This window comes from Acinonyx jubatus, chromosome D3, assembly GCF_027475565.1.
Source record: "Acinonyx jubatus isolate Ajub_Pintada_27869175 chromosome D3, VMU_Ajub_asm_v1.0, whole genome shotgun sequence".
In the NCBI taxonomy this organism is placed as follows: Eukaryota; Metazoa; Chordata; class Mammalia; order Carnivora; family Felidae; genus Acinonyx; species Acinonyx jubatus.
In genome coordinates, this window is record NC_069392.1 from 26,895,026 (window position 1) to 26,918,638 (window position 23,613).

General features: G+C 50.6%; 2 protein-coding genes across 12 annotated transcripts in view; one reads left to right on the top strand and one right to left on the bottom strand.

Moving 5' to 3' along the window:
• On the top strand, positions 1 to 6,536 carry DERL3 (derlin 3). 8 transcript variants are annotated; one of them, XR_008291877.1, is made up of 9 exons: positions 1 to 160; positions 274 to 339; positions 423 to 496; positions 625 to 718; positions 1,209 to 1,404; positions 1,954 to 2,044; positions 3,349 to 3,502; positions 4,747 to 5,442; positions 6,339 to 6,536. XR_008291877.1 is itself a non-coding variant. In XM_015086733.3 (7 exons), the coding sequence occupies exons 1-7, from the start codon at positions 68 to 70 to the stop codon at positions 6,460 to 6,462; spliced, it is 738 nt and encodes a 245-aa protein (XP_014942219.3). In that variant the 5' UTR covers positions 1 to 67; the 3' UTR covers positions 6,463 to 6,536. The 8 variants fall into 8 exon arrangements, 4 of the variants coding, with proteins under 4 accessions (XP_014942219.3, XP_014942221.3, XP_053062547.1 ...); XR_008291878.1 differs by having other exon boundaries at positions 4,747 to 4,906; XR_008291880.1 differs by lacking the exon at positions 3,349 to 3,502 and having other exon boundaries at positions 4,747 to 4,906; positions 5,173 to 5,442.
• The window catches only part of SMARCB1 (SWI/SNF related, matrix associated, actin dependent regulator of chromatin, subfamily b, member 1), a 33,820-nt gene continuing 14,762 nt past the window's right edge, over positions 4,556 to 23,613 (bottom strand). For all 4 annotated transcript variants that reach the window (XM_027049725.2, XM_027049726.2, XM_053206564.1 and 1 more), the window contains exons 6-9: positions 19,346 to 19,512; positions 12,608 to 12,798; positions 5,325 to 5,456; positions 4,556 to 4,889 (exon numbers count right to left, since the gene is read on the bottom strand). In XM_027049725.2, coding sequence (XP_026905526.1) covers positions 4,850 to 4,889; positions 5,325 to 5,456; positions 12,608 to 12,798; positions 19,346 to 19,512 — 530 coding nt within the window. In that variant the 3' untranslated portion in view covers positions 4,556 to 4,849. The remainder of the gene's footprint in view (positions 4,890 to 5,324; positions 5,457 to 12,607; positions 12,799 to 19,345; positions 19,513 to 23,613) is intronic.

Below are 23,613 nucleotides of genomic sequence, written 5' to 3' on the forward strand. Positions count from 1 at the left end.
AGGCGGGATTGGGAGGAGGGTTAAAGAGCGCGCAGCAGGTTGGGCCACGAGTGTCAAAGAAGGTTCAATGGCGTGGCAGGGACTGGCGGCCGAGTTCCTGCAGGTGCCAGCGGTTACGCGGACCTACACCTCGGCCTGTGTCCTTACCACCGCAGCTGTGGTAAGCTGGCCGGGCGGGTGGGATCGGTTCCCTGGCTGCAGCCCGGGAGGGGTGTAGCCATGGTTACCGCTAGATTCCCCGGGGTCGCACCTGACGCGCCCCTGGTTCCGCAGCAACTGGAGCTCCTCAGCCCCTTCCAGCTCTATTTCAACCCGCACCTCGTGTTCCGGAAGTTTCAGGTGAGGCCACCCGCCCCTTGCACCTGACAGCCGGGCCCTGCCTGCCCCGCGCCTGACCGCCCACCTACCCCCTATCCCCGTAGGTCTGGAGGCTCGTCACCAACTTCCTCTTCTTTGGGCCCCTGGGATTCAGCTTCTTCTTCAACATGCTCTTCGTGTATCCTGCGCCGAGCGGACGTAGGCGTAGGGTGGTGGGCGGCCCGCCAGGCTGAGGGAGGCCCAGAATGGCCAGGAGTAGGGAAACCAAGGCTCCTCCCGGTGGCATTTCCTTTACGGACGCTGCAGGTTTCGCTACTGCCGCATGCTGGAGGAGGGCTCCTTCCGTGGCCGCACGGCCGACTTCGTCTTCATGTTTCTCTTCGGGGGCGTCCTCATGACCGTATCCTTCCCAGGCTCTGAAACCTTAGGCGCTGCGCCTCTGGGTCCAGCCTCTGTAGGCCCTGGGGCCCGACATGAGCGCCTGGGCCCGAGGGGGACAGAGTCGTTCACTCCAGTTTAGGGTGAATCTAGCATACGTCATCTGCTCAGCCCCGGGCTACTAGCTCTTCAGTGCTGTACGCAAAGTATCACAGGGTGATGTGGAGAGCCAGGTAGGGTGCTTGCAGGCTGAGCCCCGAATGCCAGTAGCCAGAAGAAACTGGGGCAATGAAGGGCAGTGTTTGGAGGCTGGGGCCAGGTGGAGAAGCAGAGCAGATCACGTTGGCCTGAAGGCCACAGTGTGGCTTTGATTGAAGGGTCCATCACTAGAAGTGAGGAGGGAAGGAAAACTGGGGAGGAGTCCAGGGGTTCAGGCAGTCAGAGGGGTCCTGGGCAGGGGCTCTGAGGCCTACACAAGGAGAAGTCCTCCCAGCACCTTGACTCTGGCTCAGCTGCTGGGGCTCCTGGGCAGCCTGTTCTTCTTGGGCCAGGCCCTCACTGTCATGCTGGTGTATGTCTGGAGTCGCCGCAACCCCCGAGTGAGGGTCAACTTCTTTGGCCTCCTCACCTTCCAGGCACCATTTCTGCCCTGGGCACTCATGGGTTTCTCACTGCTGCTGGGCAACTCAATCCTTGTCGACCTGCTGGGTGAGCCTGCCTGCGCATCCAGCCCCGACCCCCCAGAAACAGGCTGTCTGGTACCTGATGACCTTTGGGAGGGCTCCCAGGCTGGTTGCTGTGCCAGAGCACAGCACCCACCTGGAATGGACCTCTCACCTGTCTTCCCACCCCCACTTCCTGCTCTGCCAGCTCCTCTGTTCTTCTGGCCCCTTGAATAAGCCAGCCAGATACCTGCTTCACATCTTTAGGCCTGATGTACTGATGCTTGTGGGGGTCCTGACCAGGGTGGGGTTGGGTAAGTCAAGATTCCAACCTTCGCTCCTGTTCCTCCCATGTTCTCAGCCCATCCCCTCTCCAAGTCCTGCCCACTTCTGGGCCAGGTAAGCCAATCCTTCAGGGTCAACCCTGGCCCCACCCTGGGCTGGCAGTCTGTGCAAGATGTTGTGTACTCTGGGGCCTCAGGTTACTTGGCCTGGCTGGCCTCCAGAGCTGTGCGTGGAGTCAGGGAGCAGGTTGTGCTGGCTCCAGACTCGGGACTGTGGAGGGTGGCCTCAGCAGTCCTTTGCTCTCCTACAGGGATTGCTGTGGGCCACGTTTACTACTTCCTAGAGGATGTTTTCCCCAACCAGCCTGGAGGCAAGAGGTTGCTGCTGACCCCCAGTTTCCTGTAAGTGCTAGAGATGACAGTTATCCCCCTACACTCCCTCAAGATGGCTCCTGACCCCACTGGGGACCCCTGCTGGCCTCAGCTCAGTGTGGGCCCCTCCCTACAGGAAGCTGCTACTGGATGCCCGAGAGGAGGACCCCAATTACCTGCCCCTCCCGGAGGAGCAGCCAGGACCCCTGCAGCAATGACCCTACCCAGGGCCAGGGCCAGCCCAAGAAGCCCGTTTTCCTGGTCTCTGACAGACCTCCCTCCCACCCCTAACTCCCGCTTTCAGGAGAGCAACCTGTCCTGCAGACTGGGCCTGTGCCCAGGGCCCACCCAAATAAACAGGATGACCTGCACCTCTTCGTCCACAGCACTGGCTCCCTGCCTCAGCTGGCCACACCTTTCCATGCTGCTGGCCCTGACGTAGGGCCACTAAGCCTGGCCTGCCCTCTCAGACCAGAAGGGAGGCCCAGAGTGGGTCAAGAACCTGCCCATAGTTGCCTAGCAGGAGTGAACTAGCAGATGGCACACTCCGGGTTTTCACTCTAGCTTTGCCAGTGCCTTGCTGGAGCCTTGGGCAAATCCCACCTGCACCAGATCTCTGCTCCCTGCCATGCAGCAAGGGAGCTGGTCAGATCTCACTGGCTGGGGCCAGGACTGGGATGTCCCTGTTGTGCCAAGCCCAGTCGGTAGGGGCTCCTGCCCATGGTGCCCTCAGGCTGATGCCTCACTGTCCCTCATCAGCAACCAAGTGGACCTTTGCCCACTTTCCAGCTGAGCAGTTAATGGACTTGGCCAAGGCTCCATGAGGTCAGGTGCAGAGGAGGGCCAGGACTGGGTCCTCTACCCTTTCTGCAACCCCAAAGCTTTGAGAAATTTTCACCATAGCAGAGCCTTGCAAAGTTCTCTCCCTGATGTTTTTAGCTAAGGACCATGGAAACCTTATCTGATCGCACAGCTCACTTTTCTCTTTGGTAAAGCAGCCATCAGGCAACCTGGCCAACTTTCCTCATCACCCTAGACCAGTCCAAATTACAATTTATTCCTGGATGATTGGCAGCAATAGGGGCTCCTCCAGCCATAGTCATGTTCGTGGGTGACACAAGTATTCACCATGGGAGTCTAACCTTAATTTGTAATGAAATCTTGCGGAGTAGCAGTGTAGCAGCGTGGGCTGGCAATGCTCAGAGTGAGGGCTCAGCCCCTGGGCTGCCCTCTAGTTGTAGGGCCTCATTGACCAAGCAAACCCTTTAGCAATGGAGCCCACTTATTTCCAAGGCCAGTGGAGCCTGGGCCTGGAATCCTGCTCTTTGTTCAAGGCCTTCCAGTGAAGCCCAGGTGTCCCCTTGCTGTGGGGCTCCAACAAGTTCCACTCCTGGATGAAGGGCAGGGGGCTTGAGTACAAACTCCCCGGGAGCCAGGAGCCATCACGTCCCAGGACATGATCACAGGACCCCAAGCCCAGAGGGCTAGGCGCGTCTACCCCTACATCCTGGCAGTCAAGACCTCAATTCCTACTCAGAGCTCTGCCCTTGCCCAGGGTGGGGTTCAAGTTGGGAGCCAGGTGCCATCACACTCCTGCCATGCTGCTGGAGGGCAGAGTAGCCCTGACATGGCAGGGAAGACCTGCCAGCAAGTGAAGGAGGCAGCCCAGTGCTTAGATCTGGGTCCATTACCTTCGTTAAGAATGTAGCTGTGTGCCCAAGTCATCAAGCAGCACTCACTCAGTGAGGAGACCCACATATGCCACCCTCATGGAGCCCACGTCCCTTCTGTAGAGTGAGGACACTTCCACATTAGACAAGAACGCAGAGGGGACACACAGCTCACTGGAGGCGGATCTGAGAAGAGGCCCAGAGCTTGCCTCCTTCTCAACACATAGCACCCACAGCCAGCACTGGGCAGGCATGCTGCTCCGTGTGCCTTACTTCTCATAACCGACCTGGGAGAGAGGAGCTGGCCTGGGTGGAGTCACCAGCTGGGGGCAGAGCTGGGCCCCAACCACCTGTTGCACATGCACCGCTGCAAGGTGTGGCAAGAGCGGTGCACGCCTGCTGGAGCCTGAACAGCCAGGCATGGGCCCTTGGGCACCCAAGCTGGTAATGCCCCTGCAGCAACCACAAAGGACGGGGCTGCTGTAAGGGACTCCAGAGAAGCAATGCTCCTGGCCAGGGGTGGCACAATAGCCCAGACGTGCAGAGCCCAAGGATGGCAGGAAAGCCTGTAGCTCCTTCACAAGGCCAAGCAAAGGGGGGGGGGGGGGGGGCCATCACTGAAAGGTAAGTGGGCCCCCCTACCCTGAGCCTCATGACCTCACTTGTCATGTCCATCAGCTGGAGGGCCTGAGGAAAAGCAAGACTGTGCTATGGTTGGCCTTGGATAGAAACTTAGCCCCAACCTGCCCACCTGGGACTCTGAGGCAGAGAAGGCTGAGAGGCCTGGCATGCCAGCCTTGGTCCCACACCACCCCAGCCAAGTCCTTCTCCTCGTCCCCTTTCTTATTTTTATGCTACCACTTTAAAAAAATGGAACATGACCTGTTGTCTTTTATTTAAAAAGTGTTGCTAGCCCTGCCTGGGGCTCCTATACAAAAACAAAACATAACCCAAAACGAGGCCTCTTTCTGACCAGAGACTTGGATGGGGACTGGGCTCAACAAATGGAATGTGCCCAGGGGAGGGTGACCAGAAGCCCTCCCCACACCCCATGTTCCTCAGGATGGCCCCGGCCTGCCCCTTTGCCTCCCTCCTTGCCAGAAGATGAAGGAGAGGCGGTCCGATCTTCTCAATGCTCCGTGGGAGCCATGCGCAGACGGGCTGGTTACCAAGCTGGGGCCGTGTTGGCAAGACGCCTCATACGCCTGCAGGAGGAGAGGAGGTGATGACCCGGAGCCAGCTTCCAGCCCTGGGTGACTGCCCTCCCCTAGGGATCTCTAGCACAGCCAAGGGAGCGGGGACGGAAACAGGATACAAAAGGTGGGATCCCCAGCCCCTCCCTCGGCCAGAGCCTGTCCCCTGCTTGACGCCCTGACAATGCTCTCTCTCCTGCCTGCTCATGTCTTGCCTATGTCTCCAGGGTTCTAGACACATAGGTCTGGGCTGTGGTCAGATCCAACCTGAGGGCTTAACTTTTGTTCCCTGAAGGAAAACCCACCTGGGGTCTAGATTGGGACTCATCACCCAGGGCCTGCCTCTGGCCATGCAGGTACCTTCCCAGAACCAGGGTCCCTCCCCTGCCTGCAAGACAGTGGCTGTGTGCAGAGCAAGCTGCAAGGAGCCTGAAGGGGGAGGGGTACCTTGTGTTCCTGTCCTGGTCTCGGATCTTCTTTTCCATCTCAGCGTCTGTCAGAGTCTCCAGCAGTGGGCACCATTGGTCAGCATCGCCTGTGTTCCGGATGGCAATCTCCACCGTGGGTAGGGGGTTCTCACTGTGGGCCGGGGGTGAGGAATGGGGGTTGTAACTGTTAGTTCACAGAGCAGCAACCAGAAAGGCCCCCAGAGACCAGTGTCCACCCCCCTGCCAGAACACCGGAGCCAGGGCATAGCAAGGAAGGCCCAAGGCTTTCCTGCTTCCTCTTCTGTCTCCTCCTTGCTGGGCCATTTCCATGCCCAGCTCCTCAGAACAAGAGTGGTGTGGTCAACACCCACCATCCGAACCTCAAGGCAGAATCACTGGAGACGCCAGGTCCCCCATAACAATAGCTTCTCTTCAAAGCACGCTCAAACAGGCCCTTTGCTGTCGCCTAGGTGTCTCTGGTCTGTAAAGGAGTGGGGGTTCCCTGCAGAGGTGGTTCTGCATGACAGTATTGCTGGGAAGGTAGGGGAGGGCAGTCTGCCCCGCTCAGTGCCTGGGGCTTGGATCCACCGGCCTTGATGCCTCATCAATGAAGGCCACTGGGCCAGCCTGCTCCTGAATATTCCATACATTTGCCCCTCAGTGCACTTTACTGACCCAACTAAATCCAGATAGCTGGGCCTGGAACCCTTGTCCCCTGACCACTACACTCCATGGCCCCTCAGTGACCACCCCAAAGGCCATCTATGCACCTATGCACCCTCTTGCCAAGGACACACAGCAGTAGGGGTGAGGGAGACACACCCAGAAGCACAAGAGAAGGGAGGACACAGCTGAGGTGCTGCCTCTCTGGGCCTTGATTTCCAAGCCTGTGTGACAGGAGGCTGAAGAGGCAAGGATACTTCAGAGCTGACCGCTCAAACTCCTGGCCCAGGAGATAAGTCTCAGACTGTGGCCCTAATAGTGAATCTCTTCCACCCCCTTCCCTTTCCTCACCAGGCCCTTTCTCTTCCAGCCAGGCGGCCTGCACCTGTCTCTCAAGGCCCAGCACCCCCAGAAGGCTGACCCTGCTCCACTGCAGCCCTATCAAGTGTCTGCCCACCTCAGCCTGGAGCCCTGCACAGCACAGTTCCCTCTGAGAAGAATGAAGGCAGGCAGGGCCCAGGGGAGGCAGGGGAGGACACTGACAAAATAAAAGAGGATGGACCCCTGATCTGTGGCCTTGCTTCTGGTACCTCATTTGGAAAATAGGAACAATTACAGGGCTGTGAGGGCTCTTCAGAGGATTACTATTATTTAAAACAGCCAATATATGTCCACTGAGGGGGCTCCCTAGGTGCCAGGAGCCTTGTCACGCAGTCTCCCTGGAACTTGTGCCCAAGGTTGTGTGAGTGGCCAGCTAGAGAGGGATGTCCACCCAGGCCTGACAGGAGGCTGTGCCCCTCACACTGCCAGCTGGCACACAGCAGCTGAGGGCCTGTTCTGGCTTCCCTTGTGTGCTAGTGTTCTCATCCTGATTCTCAAGGACCGGGAGCAGACAGGGCCCAGCCTGGTGCATGCACTAAGGCTGTCACCACAACCCAGAACTGCCCCTGGCTCCCCTGCAGAAGCAGGGCTCACTTCTTCCTGCTGAGCTAGGTCCCCAAAGCCCAAGCTTGTGCTGGTGACTCAGAGGCTAGTGACAAGAGCAGCACCAGCCCACACCCGTGGTACCCTGGGGCCAACCCTCCTCAGCAGCTCCTGAGAGCTCTTCTCCAGCCAGTGTGGTGGTTTGGCAATCCTGAACCACCCAGCCACAGACCCAAACATCATTCCTCACCTCAAGGGCTCCCAGCCACCTTCCTTGGGAGGGCAGACATGAAAGGCGCCAAGCCCATGCTGAGGGAAGCAAAACATGTTTTCCTCTTAATTTAAACAAGGGCTTGTGAGTAGGTCCTGGAGGCCCCTTTGTTTACCTTCCCTTGGCTCTGGGAAGATTCCACTCCAGTGGGTTTGTTCTAAAATAAGAACTGCTCAATCCAACCATGTAAGAATGGGCCAAGAGCCAGCAGGGCTCTCGGGTTTGGGACAAACACACAGGCAGGGGTCACCTTGCCTCCCCCTCCTTTGAGGGGATTCTGCATCATGGACTTCAAGGCTCCCTATGATCCCAGATGTTCCTACCACCCTGCAGAGTCCAGGGGGGGACACAGAGCCCAGGAATGGGAGGGCTGTGGCGGAGATGTCAGAGGGCCCAGGGCCGTAGCTTGTAGGGTATCTCAGTATGGGCTCACTTTTATGCCCTCACATGATACAAAATGCCAGCCAAGAACCGCTGCTCTACTCACTTTACAAATGAGAAGGACAGAGCCTTCAAGGGAAATGACCTACCTGCCCATGGCCACTCCACTGGGAGGAGGGGGAGAGAGAACTCAACAGCACCCTCCTCTTTATGGCCAACTGGCTTTTGACAAGGGTACCAAAGTCCATACAATGGGGAAAGACCAGTCTTTCCAACAAATGAGCACTGGGACAAGATGACCTTGGATTAGGCAGAGGTTCTGTAGGTATCATATTAAAAATCACAGGCAGGGGGTGCCTGGCTGGCTCAGTCAGGACAGCATAGGACTCTTGATGCCAGGGTTGTTGAGTTCGAGTCCCACCCTGGATGTAGAGATGACTTAAAAATAAAATCTTAAAAAAAAAATTTTTTTTTAAAGCACAGGCAACCGAAGAAAAAATAAAGTGGACTACACCAAAATTTAAAGCTTCTGTGCTTCAAGGGACACTGTCATGAAAGTGAAAAGACAAGCTACAACGTGGTAGAAAATACTTGTAAACCGTACCTCTGATAAGGAACTTATACCTACAATATGTAAAGAACACTTACAACTCAATAATAAAAATACAAATAGCCCAATTAAAAACTGAGGGACCTGAGCAGCTGTTTTTCTAAAGATGATATACAAATGCCCAAAGGCACCTGAGAAGATGCTCCATCATCATTTGTCAGTGGGGAAATGCAAATCACGACCCCAACGAGATGCCACTCCCTCCCCCTCCCCCACTAGGATGGCGAGAATCAAAAAGTCAGGTTAACAGGGGTGCCTGGGTGGTTCAGTCGGTTAAGCGTCCAACTTCAGCTCAGGTCATGATCTCATGCTTCATGGGTTTGAGCCCCACGTCAGGCTCTGTGCTGACAGCTCTGCTTTGGATTCTGTGTCTCCCTCTCTCTCTGCCCCTCCCCTGCCTGCGCACGCGCGTGCTCTCTCTCTCTCTCTCTCTCAAAACTAAATAAACATTTAAAAAAATTAAAAAAAAAAAAAAAGGTAACAAATGTTGGCGAGGATGTGGAGAAACGAGAAAGAAGCCTGACTCTACTGGTGCAAAAGTAAAATGGTGGGCTGCTTTGGAAAGCAGTCTGGCAGGAACTCAAAATGCTACACACAGCTACCACGTGATCCAGCAATTCCTCTCCTACGATCTACCTAAGAAAACTGAAAATGGATGTTTAAACAAACACTTGGACATGAATGCTCACAGCAGTGCCACTCTCCACAGCCCAGAAGTGTCAACCACCCAACTGTCCGTCAACCCATGACTGGGTAAACACAATATGGCACATGTGTATGACGGCACTGTACTCCGCCATAAACAGGAATGAAGCTCCCATACAGGCTGCCACACAGAAATAATGATACTAAGAAATGAGCCACAAAAGAGCATGTATTACATGATTCGATTTATACAGAGTATCCACAACAGGCAAGTTGATAGCAAGTAGATTAGTGGTTGCCCAGGGCTGGGAGACTGGAGGGGCACAGCAGCAGCTGCTAAAGGGTGTGAGGCTTCCTTTGGGGTGACGGAAATGTTGTAAAATTGTCATGGTGTGATGGCATCACTCTGTGGATGCTGAAAACCAAGGAACGGCACACTCTAGATGGGTGAACTGTACAGTACTTGCATTATAGCTCAATGCAGCTGTTATAAAAACAGACAAGCAAGCAAGCAAACCCTGCTGCCGTCAAGAGGGCAGAGTTCCAGGAGTAACCTCTGTGGCTCATGGTCAACCAGTCCAAAATGACCCTGGTGTCTCCTGACTCTGATATGTGCCAGTGACACTGTCTCCCTGTCCCCCACCTATCCCAGCCACCAGGCTCTCTGACCCTCTGCCCATCTCCAGCTTCCTCCCAGTCAGCACCCTGCCCGGCCACCTCACCCCAGGTTCTATGCCGCCTACCCGTGGCTCCCCTCCTCGCGCCTGCAGCCTCCAGTGCACTCTGCTAGACAAAGTACTGTTTCTTCTCTGTGTCCCCAGCCTCAGGCACAGGGCTGGCCTGCAGGAGGTGCCAGTAAGTCTACTGATGCAACTTTCCAACCAGGTAGCAACTCACAGGTTTGGGTCAATGTCTGACACTCCCACATGTTTTGCTCAGCCCAGGCCTTTCCCCTGGCAGAGCTCTGTCCCCTCCTGTCACTCACTGTCACTCTGGGTCAGCTCTGTCCTCTAGAAGCTTGGGGCCCCCAATCTGTTTGTCACATGCGTGTCCCCCCAGGCTTGCCCACATCAGGCCTGCCTGTCCCACTGCTGAAAGGAAGCAGCCTGCCTTCACTCCCCTAACTAGTTTGTGGGCATTCTGCCCCCACCCCCACCCCCCACAAATGTCCTGTGACCAGCAGCACGCCCTGCTCCACCATGGACACAACACCACCATCACCAAGCACTGCAGCCAGACACTGGGCTAGGTCTGGTGAGGGGGAGACAGACAGGACTGGCCTGCAGGGATTCAGAACATCTACAACATGGGATGACAGAGGCCCAAAATTTAAAGTCCCTTTTAAGGAGTCATGTGACTCAGCAGGTGTCAAGTCTTGTGTGCAGTAGAGATCAGGTGGGGGCTCCTGGTCTGGCTCTCCATGGACCAAGTGGCCCCTGGCCGTGGGGACATGGCAGCCCACTCTACCTCCCCCAGGCAGTAACCCAGAGAGAAGGGCTGACACTGGTCTCCCCAGGGAGAGTTAAGAGAGCTCCCAAGGGATGGTGTGGTGCTGTGGTAAGAATGTGGGTCAGGGTCAGGAGACATAAGTTCCAATCCCCTCCCCTGCTTGCCTTAGAAGGCCATAGTTCTGTCCCCTGGATGATGGAGTCCACAATAAGCCAGCCTCTGACCCTAACCTCCCCTTCTGGTCTTGCAAGCTCTATCCACAGCATCCAGCTGCCCAGACCACACACAACACACACAATGGGCCAGACCTAGCCTGAGGAGCTCGAGGCCTGGTCAGCTGGGAAAACACAAACAGCTGTCCCGATGCAAAAGAGGCACTGGGCTGCCTCCCAGATCCCAGGCAGGCTGTGCCCCTCCAACCTGGCTGGCCTGGGCTGCTGTGGAGGGGATGTGTGCTCACCCTGGTCCCCAGTAAGCCGCCCTGCCTTCAATCCCAAGGACATGAAACCTGCACACTCAGCACTACAGACTGCAGCAGGATAGAGGTCTGTGATGCTCCCTGTCCACCAAATGGAATTCATTAATTGGCTCCTGAGATGGGGTGGGGGGGATCTGCTGTAAGTCCTGATCTACCACCACCAGAGTTCCCAGGGGGTACTACTCTGGAGCTATCCGGCACACTGCTGACAGCCTGAAGCTTGACAAGAGTTTTAGGAGGACACTCGGATCACCCAGGGGTCAGAGCAGGAGGGATGCTGCCACATGTGCCAACACCCTCAGGGTCCTGCAGCAGGAATACTCCCTACTCCACACACACCATCTGCCAGTCAGAACATGGATTCAGGCTCAACCAGCATCTGAGGGCTCAGGTACCTGGGGTACTCACTCTCATGACCTGTACAACATCACCATTTCCCACCTCCAGGAGCATTCCAGGGAGCGGGGCCACCCCAGGCAGGTCTTCAGGCCTGTCGGCCTTGGCTCAAATACAACATGAACGGACGTGCACGGCCACACCTCCAGCAGGGCTCTCAAGGACCCAGACATTACATCACGTCTCACTGACACCTCCTCCCAGGGCCTGGGCTCTGTCTGTGAAGCAGGACTACCTGGTTGGTAGGGCCACTGGGAGGTTCCGGGAAGGTGACATATGTGACATCTCAGACCAGATGCCTGGAGCATGGGCGGTGCTTGGATCCCCACAGAACCCAGTGGTTTCCCAGGGCCGGGACCTCAAGCCCTGAGGCTGTACGGTCATTCCTTCTCTCTTGCTCAGATTTACAGGAAGCAGCAAGAAAGCAGTCTCCTGGGATTTCTGGGAAAACCAGCTGAGACACAAACATACGCACGAGCTCCATTAACTGTCCTATCTTTGCAAAAAGACCTTCGTACTTGCTCCTCATGTGCCATTTTAAGCTGCGGTCCTTGAGTAATGATCGCCAAATGTAGACGATGACAGTTTGATGAGCGGAATAAATCCTAACATCCTGTTTTGATGCAGGGATACTCAGCGCCACCCCCAGACTGTACTTTCCCAAGAGGAAAAGGAGCACAGGGAACAGGGCCAGTTATGGTGGAACAGTCCTGAGGTGGACAAGCTCTACTATCAGTTCACGTCCACCGCCCCCCACCTCCTACTAGGCCCCACACTTTGCACTGTGGGGCCACCACCAATAGGAAGGCCATGTCTGCCTCTCTGGGAGCCCCTGTCCCCTGGTCCACCCACAGGATACCGGTCTGGAATGTTCTGTTTATACTCCCACCTTCACAGGCAGCCTGGATGTGGCTCTTTATCTTCCGCAGCACCCTATATAGGGGTCCAGTCCAAATGGGTGCTCACCAACAAGTCTCTGACTGGCAAGATGCAACAGTAAAAAAGAAAACTGCTGGAGGTCTCCTGACTCTTACAAGCTGGGGAGGGCTGTTTGGAGCAGCTCTTGTTTGAGACAGAAGGCAAGTCCATCAGATGACAAACCCTGGGGTGGGTGACCCAACCCTGAGAGAGGGAAAAGTCTGGGAGAATACAGAGGTGGCGGCAGGGTGGAGGTGTAGAGGGGCTTTCAGCAACCGAGGATGGTCCCAGGCAGGGGGTGGGGGTGCTGGAGGATGGAGGGGGCAGATAAACCACCCCCTCAGAGTCACCCCCACCATGATAAGGGTGGGGAGCCCTACCACTGAGACACAGGAGGCAGGAGGAACAAGCCAACAAGTTGCCGCTGAGCTGGCTGCGGCTGCCCATGGCCAGACCATTTTTCTGGGCTCCAGACAGACCCGAAGGCTGTCATGTCCCACACACAGGGAGACGTCTTTTCCCCAAAACAGGTTTACAAAGGAGGGCGGGGCTTGTCTGGGATCCTACCTGAAGGCATAGGTCTTCTGATGCCAGCTCAGCTGTCCCCGAATGCTGTACGCAATGGTGGTGACAAACTCCCCGCCCAGCCCCAGCTCTGAGCACAGCTTCAGGGCAAATTTCTCTGGTGAGTTCTCCTTCTCTGACATGTCCCACTCAAACTGGTCCACCAGCGAAATGTTTCCCACGTGGATATTCAGCTGGGACAAGAACCAAAGAACACAAGTTAAAGGAGTCAGAACCGTACCCTACCTGGAGAGGTCTCAAGGAGATGAGACAGCCCACTAGGTAGCCACCAGGCCGGGCTGGACCCTGCCCACAACTTACTAGCTGAGAACTGGGGCTGGCCCTTGTCCTTCTGGCCGCAGGTCCCCATCCAGAAATTGGAGATGACACCACGCACCTCCTGGGGCTGCCACAAGGGGCTCTGGCTCAAGGCCTGGCACAGCTACCCATCTCACATTAGATGCACACCCCACCTGAATAGCCCACAAGGTGCAGGCAAAGCCTGGGTGGGCAGCAGAGGCCCACAGCCAACTCTGCCCACCACGCACCCAGCAGATATCCTGCTGACATGTAAACTACAGCCAGAAGAGGGTCCAGGCCCCGCCTGTGCAGCACCCAGACCAAGACAGAACCTAGCCTGTGACCCAGGGCTCCCCACCTACACCTGCACTCAGAATCACCATCTTTACTCCTCACCCCACAGATGAGCAGGCCTGCTCTGAAACAGGGCATCACTGAGACACACAGGAAGGACTCTTGAGGGCCTGGCTGTGTCCTGGGGCACTGTATCCACGAGACTCCTCCTACTGGGACCACCCCTCACTGCTCTCCAGGTGAGCAGTACTGCTCATTCTACTGCTCAGTAGTACTCCAGGCCACAGTACTGCTCATTCACCCTACTGTCCCTGAGTGCTCAGCTCTTCAAGACAAAGATCAGGGTGGCCACTGCTCAGGGCCCACAGCCACTGGGGCCTTTCCACTGCCTTCAAAGAAGCATGGGACCCCACTCCCTGTCCCCATTCATGAAGCTCTGCACCTCTGGGCCCTATATACCACCTTCCACTCACTGCCAATGAGCCTGGGTCCTTTCCCATTTCTGTGTTCTGCTCATGCTGGGCAATGAATGATGGTTTACAGAATGGAGCTGGAAGAGCTGTCCCTTCCCCTCACAGGAAACGAATGCCCACTGAGCCCCAAGGGCACGCTAGGACCAGAAAGACCAGCAGTCAGCCCACAGAAAAACATCAAAAAAGAAACAAACAGGACCAACAGGTTTAGCCATCCACACCAGGCCCGGCAAGCCCTGCCCCAGGTGCCATACCTGGCATGCCTGGTGCCATATCTTAGCCACCGTGTGGACTGGGTTGCCCGTCCCCTGCCAACTGGTCATTAATGCTTGCATCTATTAAAAAAATACAGATTGTGTGCTTATCACGGAGAGGCACAGGGAATGCAATGGTGGGTATGACAGACAAAAAACCATCTTCGTGGAGGATGTTCCAGCTGGGGAGAGACACCTAAGCAAGTTAAATATGTGAATGCATGGTATATGTCACACATCACCAAGTCCTAAGAAGAAAATGAAGGGAGGAACAGAAAGTACAGAGGTGGCCACGTTAGCCAGGAGGCCCAAGAAGGCCTCCTGGGGGAGGCAGCATTTTAAGAAGAACTGCATGGGCAGAGAGAGCAGGCCATGTGGCTCCTCGGAGAGAAGGGTCCTGAGCAAAGTTGGGCCTAAGGCCGTCCTAAGGCCTCCAGCTTCTAAGAGGGATCTGGAAGCCCTGTTTGGAGCACAGAAGAGACACTGGCTGCCACTGAGACCCTTACTGGAGGTAGCCATCTAGCTGTAGGGATGGTGGGGTGGTGAGGACAGGAGCGGCTGGACCCTGAGAAGGTGCAGAGATGAGACAGGGCCAGGACTCCTGAGTAGGCATGCAGCACAAGGGCCAGGCTCCCCAGCCGCAACCCGTATCACCACACACACCTTCACAGAAGTCTGCCAGCCCCGTAGAGCCTGACAGCTAGACTTAGGAGAAGCACTGAGTCCCCCCCAAACCCTTGAAGCTGAAGAGAGCCAACCTGGGCCAGGTGCCCCCATAAAGGCAGCCAGGTCTGAGCTATAGTCCCAGAGACCCCAAGAACATCTATTAAGTGGCCACTCCATGCTAAGGCACAGCTCTGTGAAGAGAGACACTCCTCAGATGCCATCATGGCAAAGATTCCTGTCCTCCACCATGTCCCAGGAGCCATACAAGGAAGAATATCCTCAAAGAAGTACCCAGCTCTCCTTGAGTCCTCTTGACCAAAACCTTGGGTGTGACCTTCAGTTTCCTCACTTACAAGATGGGTGCTGTCCCCTAGGTCACAATGCCCATGAGGGCTCTGACCTGATAAACACAGCACTGTCCCACGGCAGCAAAGCTTCCCTGGGCCAGCCGTGTCAGACTTTGGTGCCAGCGAGACCTCACGCCAGAACCAGGCAGGGAACCCAACCTGGGGGTGGTCTCCCAAAGCCTACCTACCAGCTGACACCATCCCACGGTGGGGATTACAGGTGGGATGGAGGGCTTAAAGGGGCCAACAGCTGACAAGTGTCTAGTCACCAAGAAAGCCTCTGGTCAGGAGAGATGGTGGCAACCCCAGACAGGTTTTCAACTGCCTGACCACTTTCTGTAGGGTAGGGTACGGTAGGGTAGGGTAGGGTAGGGTAGGGAAGGGAAGGGAAGGGAAGGGAAGGGAAGGGAAGGGAAGGGAAGGGAAGGGAAGGAAAAGAAAGAAAAAGAAAAATTCTGAGAAAAATGTCAGGGATGCTAACTGGTCAGTCTCATGAGGACCCTGCCTGTGGCCAACCCCATCCATTTGGAAGCACGTTGGTGGGTGTGGCTAACCCCATAAGGCCACATCCCCACCACAGTTAACAGGACAAAGACACAGCACAGAGCAGAGTTCTCAGGGCCATCCTTTAGAGGAGACAGGCTATGCATGAGAAAGCAGGTAAGGCTCCCATTGCCCTCCACTTGTCTCCTATGAAGTTCCCCTTCTTTCTCAATTATGCCTTTTATCTTTTTTTGTTTTTTAATGTTTATTTTTGAGAGAGAGAGAGAGAGCATAGGCATGCAAGCAGGGAAGGGGCAGAGCGCAGGGGGCGGGTGGACTGAGGATCTGAAATGGGCTCCAAGCTGACAGCATCGAGCCCTATGCAGGGCTCGAACTCACAAACACCAAGATCATGACCGGAGCTAAAGTCAGAAATTCAGCTGACTGAGCCACCCAGATGCCCCATGCCCTTTTCCTGTTAGTTGGCCATAATATGAAACTAAAATGGGTTAAGAAAAACAGATTTGTATTTCTCTCAAATTAACTAGTGGGGCACCTGGCTGGCTCAGTCAGTACAGCATGAGACTCTTGATCTTCAGGTCACAAGTTCAAGCTCCACGGAACAAAGGAAGGAAGGAAGGAAAAGGAAGGAAGGAAGGCAGGAAGGGAGGGAGGAAGGAAGGAAGGGAAAGGAAGGAAGGGAAAGGAAGGAAGGAAGAGAGAAGAAGGAAGGAAGGAAGGAAGGAAGGAAGGAAGGAAGGAAGGAAGGAAGGAAGGAAGGAAGGAAATTAACTAGTAAGGAGACTGAATAAACAAAATCTTCCCCACAAAGAAAAGTCCTGGACCTGATGGCTTCACTGGTGAATTCTACCAAGCACCGAGAGAAGAACTAACACCAATCCTTTTCGAACTCTGCCAAAAAACTGAAGAGGAGGGAACACTTCATAATTCACCGCCCTGGTATCAAAGCCAAATACTACAAAAAAAGGAAAACTATAGACCAATATTCCTTATGAACACTGATCTAAAAATCTGCAAAACACTAGCAAATTGAATTCAGTGGCATATTAAAAGAATTATATACCATGACCAAGTGGGATTTATTTTAGCAATGCAAAAATAGTTCAATACAAAAATTTATCAAAGTAATAAACCATATTAACAGATTGAAAAACAAAAACCACATCATCATCTCAATGCAGAAAAAGCATTTGGCAAAATTCAACATCCTTTTGTGATAAAAACAGTCAACAACGACAAAAAGAAACAAACTACTTCAACCTAATAAATCCATATATAAAAAACCGACAGTGAACATTATACTCAATAGTGAAAGCTGAAACATTTTCCTCTAAAATCAGGAACTAGCCAAGGATGCCTGCTCTTGCCACTTCTATTCAACACAGTACTGGAATTTCTAGCCAGAGAAATTAGGTAAGAAAAAGAAATAAAAGGTATCCAAATTGGAAAAGAAGAAGTAAAGTTATCTCTACTCACAGATGATATAACCTTATACATAGAAAACCCTGAAGATTACACAAAAAAACTGTTAGAACGAATAAGTTCAGCAAAGCAGCAAGATACAAAGTCAACACACAATCAGCTGCGTTTCTATACACTAACAATAAAAAATGTGAAAAAAAATTTAAGAAAACAATTTCATTTGGGGCGCCTGGGTGGTACAGTCGGTTAAGCGTCCGGCCCTTGATCTTGGCTTAGGTCATGATCTCATGGTTCCTGAGTTCAAGCCCCAAATCGGGCTCTGCACTGACAGTGCAGAGCCTGCTTGGGATTGTGTCTCTCCTTCTCCCTGCCCCTCCTGGGCTTGTGCATGTGTGCACATGCTCTCTCTCTCTCTCTCTCAAAATAAACCAAGATAAATAAACAAAATAATTTTTAAGGGGCGCCTGGGTGGCTCAGTCGGTTCAGTGTCTGACTTCAGCTCAGGTCATGATATCACGGTTCATGAGTTCAAGCCCTGCATCGGGCTCTGTGCTGACAGCTCAGGGCCTGGAGCCTGCTTTGGATGCTGTGTCTCCCTCTCTCTCTGCTCCTCCCCTGCTCACACTCTGTCTCTCTCTCAAAAATAAATAAAGATTAAAAAAAATATTTTTTAATTTTTTAAAAATTTAATTTATAATAGCATTAAAAAAAATAAAATACTTACAAATTAACCAAAGAGGTGAAAAATTTGTACAATAAAAACTATAAAACACTGCTCAAAGAAATTAAAGAAATAATACTACAAAACATTATTATATTGTATTATTATTATTATGTAGTATTACCTTTTTAAGTTTATTTATTTATTTTGAGAGAAGAGAGCGAGAGCACGGGGGAGGGGCACAGAGAGAGGGAAAGAGAGAGAGAGAAAGAGAGAGAGGGAAAGAGAGAGAGAATCCCAAGCAGGCTCTGTCTACACTGTTAGCATGAAGCCCAAGATGTGGCTCAAACTCACCAACTATGAGATCATGACTGAGCTGAAATCAAGAGTCAGACACTTAACTGACTGAGCCACCCAGGTGCCCCAAGACTAAGTATTATTTAGATACCAAGACTATTCAAAAAAATTTACAAATTCATTGTAATCCTTATCAAAATCTCAACAATGTTTCTTGCAGAAATAGAATAAAAATCTATCCTAAACTTAAAAAGAATCTGAACAGTCAAAACAATCTTGAAAGGGGTGCCTGGGTGGCTCAGTCAGTTAAGTGTCTGACTTGACTCGTGGTTCGTGGGTTCGAACCATTTCAGAACTTTTTGCAAAGCTACAGTAATCAACACAGTGTGGTACTGACATAAAAAGACATATAGACCAATAGAATAGAAAGCTCAGAAATAAACTCTCAAAAATGCAGGCATATAATTTTCGACAAGGGTGCTAAGACCATTCAATGTAGAAAGGATAGTCATTTCCACAGATGGTGCTAGAAAACAGGCTATCCACACACACAGAAGAATGAAGTTGGACCCTTGCCTAACTCAAAATGGATGAAAGACCCAAGTATATGAGATAAAACTATAAAACTATTAAAACAGGAAAAAAGCTTCATGCCATTGGATTTGGCAATGAGTTCTTACATAGGAGACCAAGGACACAAACAAAAAGACAAAGCAGACTTTATCAAAATGAAAATTTTTATGCAGCAAAGGACACTATCAAATGAGTAAAAACACAAAGAATGGGAGAAAATATTTGCAAATCACCTGTATAATAAGGGATTGATAACTAGAATATACAAAGAACTCATAAAACTCAACAACAAAAGAACAAAAAATCTGATTGAAAAAAGGCAAAGAACTTGAACACACATTTCTCCAAAGATCTACAACTGACCAACAGGCACCTGAAAGATACTAATCAACGTCACTAATCAACAGGGAAATGCAAATCAAACCCACAATGAGATACCACTTCACACCAAGCAGGCTCTGAGGCAGGCAGGCCTGGGCCCAAATCTCAGCACTCACTTCTCAGCTGGGCAGTCTGGGGCACGTGACCTCACCTCTCCATGTGGCAACCTCTTCACCTGTAACACAACAGGCAAGGCAGCATCTCCCCCCAGCCCTGAGGCAGGTTACTACATGGTATGAGGTGTGCTTGGCCCAGCCAGTCCACAGGAAGAGTGTGGCACCACTGTTCCTCTCACTATGGGCTTCCCTGCTCTGCCTGGCAGCTGGCATAATCTCCTCTGGAGCACCACCTGGGCTCTGCTCAATGCCTGGTGGTGCCCTGAAGACATGCAGAATATGAGACCTTCCTCCAAGAAATCAGCCCATACTTTTCCTGGGGTAAAGAGCCATGAGCTACCCAAAAGATGGTTTTCCAGAAGTCTGATCCCACAGCATGGACCCCAAAGACAGGCTTTGACTAAGGCCTCAGTGTACTCTCAGCACCCTATGGCCCACCCAGGAGCTGCCTACCTTGATGATGACACGCTGGTCTGACTGGTCCTCCAAGATGCTGTCTGTGGGGTAGGACTCTATCTGCTGCCTGATGGCAGAGGCGATGGCTGGCACAAATGTCAGAGGGTTCAAATCCAGGTCATCACAGAGGATTTCTGAAAACATCTCAGGAGTCATCAGCTTCTCTGAAATCAGGATAAAGGACAGGAATTGCTAACTGATTGCAGGACCTGACCTCACCATGTTTGGCCCCAACCTCCCATCCCCTTCCTCCTCTGCTAGACCTCCCTGACAAAGTTGAGGATGAAGAGAATGACAACTGAGGGTGGCCCTTCCCAACATGGGGTTGCGGGAGGAAGCACAGGATGAGCACCACCCCCTCCTGGCCCTCATCCACAAACACATCCTCTGACACCTTGATCTGGGACTTCTAGACACCAGAACTAAGAGGAAATGAATTTCTGTTAAGCCATCCAGTCTGGTACTTTGTTATGGAAGCCCGAGAAAAATAACAGCTTCCTTCCAGATAAATCACTTTAAAGTCAGTGTCCCACGGGCACAACAACCATCTGCCACTTCCTCACCAATAAAAAAATCCCTCAGAGATATTAGGCTGCTCTGTGGCTTTTCACAGACCCTTCCTCTGTTTCTGACTCTCCAGGCAACACACACGTAACAGACATGCAGGTGTGTAATGGACCCTGCCTCCTGGAAATGTAGCCACACCAGGTGTGAACTTGTAGGGACCATCTGCAACTGGCCAGATTACAAGAAGGGCCCATGTGGTCAAATGTTTTCTCTCTGTTCTGCCCTGTTGTTGTAACCCAAACTCTAATGACCATGCACCACTTCTGGGATGAGCCAGACAAGGCAGTGGCCAAGGATGAATCACTTCATTAGCACATAGCATGATTCTGTCATCAAGAACCAGGTCTGCTCAACAACTGACCCCGTATTTCCTCACTGGCCCAGAAGGGCTAGAGACCAGCCATCCTAACAATACCATCAGGACAGACCCAGAACACTCAACCAGCCTATGATCAATAACTCATACAGCAAGCCAAGTATAATTTTGGAGAGCGCAGCATGAAGCTGAAGTGTCCTATGAAGCACCCTACGAGTACACTGTGCAAAGCATTTTCTTATATTAAACTTTTTATTTTGAGAGAACTATGGATTAATATGCAGCCTTGATTACTGTAGCTATATATGAAGACAAGATTGGGGAGGGTGATTCCTCCTTTGTCCTTCTTTTTCAAAATTGCTTTAGTTATTCTAGTTCCTTTGCCTTTCTGTATAAATGTTATTTTTTAAAATATTTTTTAAGTTTATTTTGAGAGCGAGAGCACAAGTAGGGGAGGGGCAGGGAAGGAGAGAGAATCCCAAGCAGGCTCTGCACTGTCCATGCAGAACCTGATGCGGGGTTGAATGCACCAACTGTGAGATCAGGACCTGAGCCAAAATCAAGAGTCTGATGCTTAACTGACTAAGGCACCCAGGTGCCCCTCCATATAAATTTTAGATAATTTTGTCTATATGTACAAAAAGCCTTGCTGAAATATTCACAGGAATTGCATTAAACTTGTATATCAATTGACATCTTGAGTATTCTAATCCATGAACATAGTATTGAGATCTTTAATTACTTTTATTGGTATTTTGTAGTTTTGGACATATAAGTCCTGAACATGTTTGTCAGATTTACACCAAAGTATTCCTTTTCTTATTGAGTGATTGTAAACGGTAATGTATTTCTGAATGTCCATGTGTTCACCAACAGTACATAGAAATACAATTGATTTTTGCATGTTTATCTTGTATCCTGTGACCCTGCTGAACTCGTAGTGCTAGCAGGGTTTTTTGTAGATCTCTTGAGATTTTCTATGCAGACAGTCATGTCATCTACAAATAGGGACAGTTTAATTTCTTTCTGATCTTTATGTTTTTTATTTAATTTTCTTGCCCTACTGCTCTGGCTAATATTTCCAACACTAAGCTGAACAAGAGTGATAAGAGCAGGTATCTTTGCCTTATCATAGGCAGAAAACATTCAGTCTCTCACCATTAAATAAATGTTAGACATAGGATATTTTGCAGATGCTCTTTATTAAGTTGAAGCAGTTTCCCTCTATTCCCATTTTTCTTAAGAGTTTTTAACCAAGAATAAATGTTTTAAGTGTTTTTTTTTTTTTTTTTAATTAGGTAGGCTCTCTACCCAATTCGGCACTTGAACTCACAACCCTGACATCAAGAGTTGTATTCTCTAGGGGCACCTGGGTGGCTAAGTCAGTTAAGCGTCCAACTTCAGCTCAGGTCATGATCTCACGGTTCGTGAGTTCGAGCCCCACATCGGGCTTTGTGCGGACAGCTCAGAGCCTGGAGCCTGCTTCAGATTCTGTGTCTCCCTGTCTCTCTGTTCCTCCCCTGCTCACACTCTCTCAAAAGCAAATAAAGATTAAAAAAAAATTAAAAAACAAACAAAAAAGAGTTGTATGCTCTAATGACTGAGCCAGCCAGGTGCCTCTGTTAAATGCTTTTTCTGCATCAACTGATATCTGGCTTGTCTTCTTTAGTCTGTTAATATAGTGGATTACATTGATCAATCTTCAAATATTGAACTAGATATCCATCCCTGGAACAACAAACCCTACTTGGGTCGTGGTGTATAATTCTTTTTATATCTAGTTCTGTTTGCTAATGTTTTATTAAGGACTTTTGTGTCTATAATCATTTGGGATATTGGTCTATAGTTTACTTTTTCTGTACTGTCTTTAGTTTTGAGATCAAGGTAATTCTAGTTTTGTAAAATGTTACTGGAAGTGTTCCCTCTTTTATTTGCTGGAGAAGACTGCAAGAGAATTTATATTAATTCTTCTTTAAATGTTTGGTAAAATTCTCCAGAGACACCATCTGTGCCTGGAGATTTCCTTTTGGGGAGGTTTTAAACTATGAATCCTATTTCTTAGTAGTGATAGGACAACTCAAACTATCTATTTGATATTGAGTGAATTGTGGTAGCTTGTTTTTTACAAGAAATTGATCCACTTTGTCTAAATTCTCAAATTTATGTGGGTAGAGCTTTTGTAATACTCCCTTTCAATATCTGCAGGGTCTGTACTGATAGCCCATTTCGTTGCTGAATTTGATCATTTTTGTTTCTGTCTTTTGTTGTCAATCTTGGTAGGTTTATCAATTTTACTGATCTTTCTTTTTTACTTTTAAGTAATCTCTACACCCAACATGGAGCTCAAATCCACAACCCTGATATCAAGAGTCACATGCTCCACCAACTGAGCCAGCCAGGCACCCCCTTACTGATCTTTTCAAAGTATCAGCTGTGTTTTCATTAATTTTCTCCATCATTTTCTAGTTTCAATTTCACTGACTTCTGCTCTATTATGTCCTGCCTTCTGCTTGGCTTCATTTTGCTTTTTTTCTCAATTCTTGAGGTGGGAGCTTAGATTACAGACTTGAGACTTTTCTACTTTTCTAATATAAACACTGATGCTACAAATTACCCTACTTTACAAATTGATACTACAAACTACACTACTTTAACTATATCTTAAAATTTTTGGTATGTGATACTTTCATTCAGGTCCATGTATATATTTTCACCAATTCAAGTTAAGTACAGAAAGCTTACTTCTCAAAGAAAGATATTTCCTCTGCATACATTTAAAACCACATCAGACAGCATTATCAGGTTTGCTTCAACTGCTGAGCATAATTTAGAAAACTTAAGAGGAGAAAGAAAGCTTATTGTATTTACCCATATAGTTTTGTTTATCATATTCTTTCTTCCTGATGTTCCAAAGTTTCTTCTTTTATCATCTCCCTTCTTTTAGGTTAGGTCTACAGGTGACAGTATTCCATCATCTGAGGATTTCCCCTTCATTTCTGAAGGATATTTTTACTGGGTGTAAGATTCAAGATTGGCAGTTCTTTTTTTTCAGTGCTTGAAAAACCATGTGCCATGTCCTCCAGCCTCCATGGTTTCGGATGAGAAATCAGCAGTTATTCCAGGTCTTTCTCTAGAAGTCAGGTGTTATTTTTCTCAGCTCTCAAGATCTTTTGTGTTAGTTTTTGGAAGTTTAACTAGGATGCATCTTGGCATGGACTTCTTTGGGTTTATACTGCTGAGATCTACTCAGCTTGTTGAATCTGTCATTGGGGTTTTTAAGCATCCAAAGTGAACATGTGGATATATATCTCTAGAACCTGCTTCCTGTAGCCATGCCCTGTAGTGTTAACCAGCAGGGCCCTGATCACCCTTGGCCTGTGTG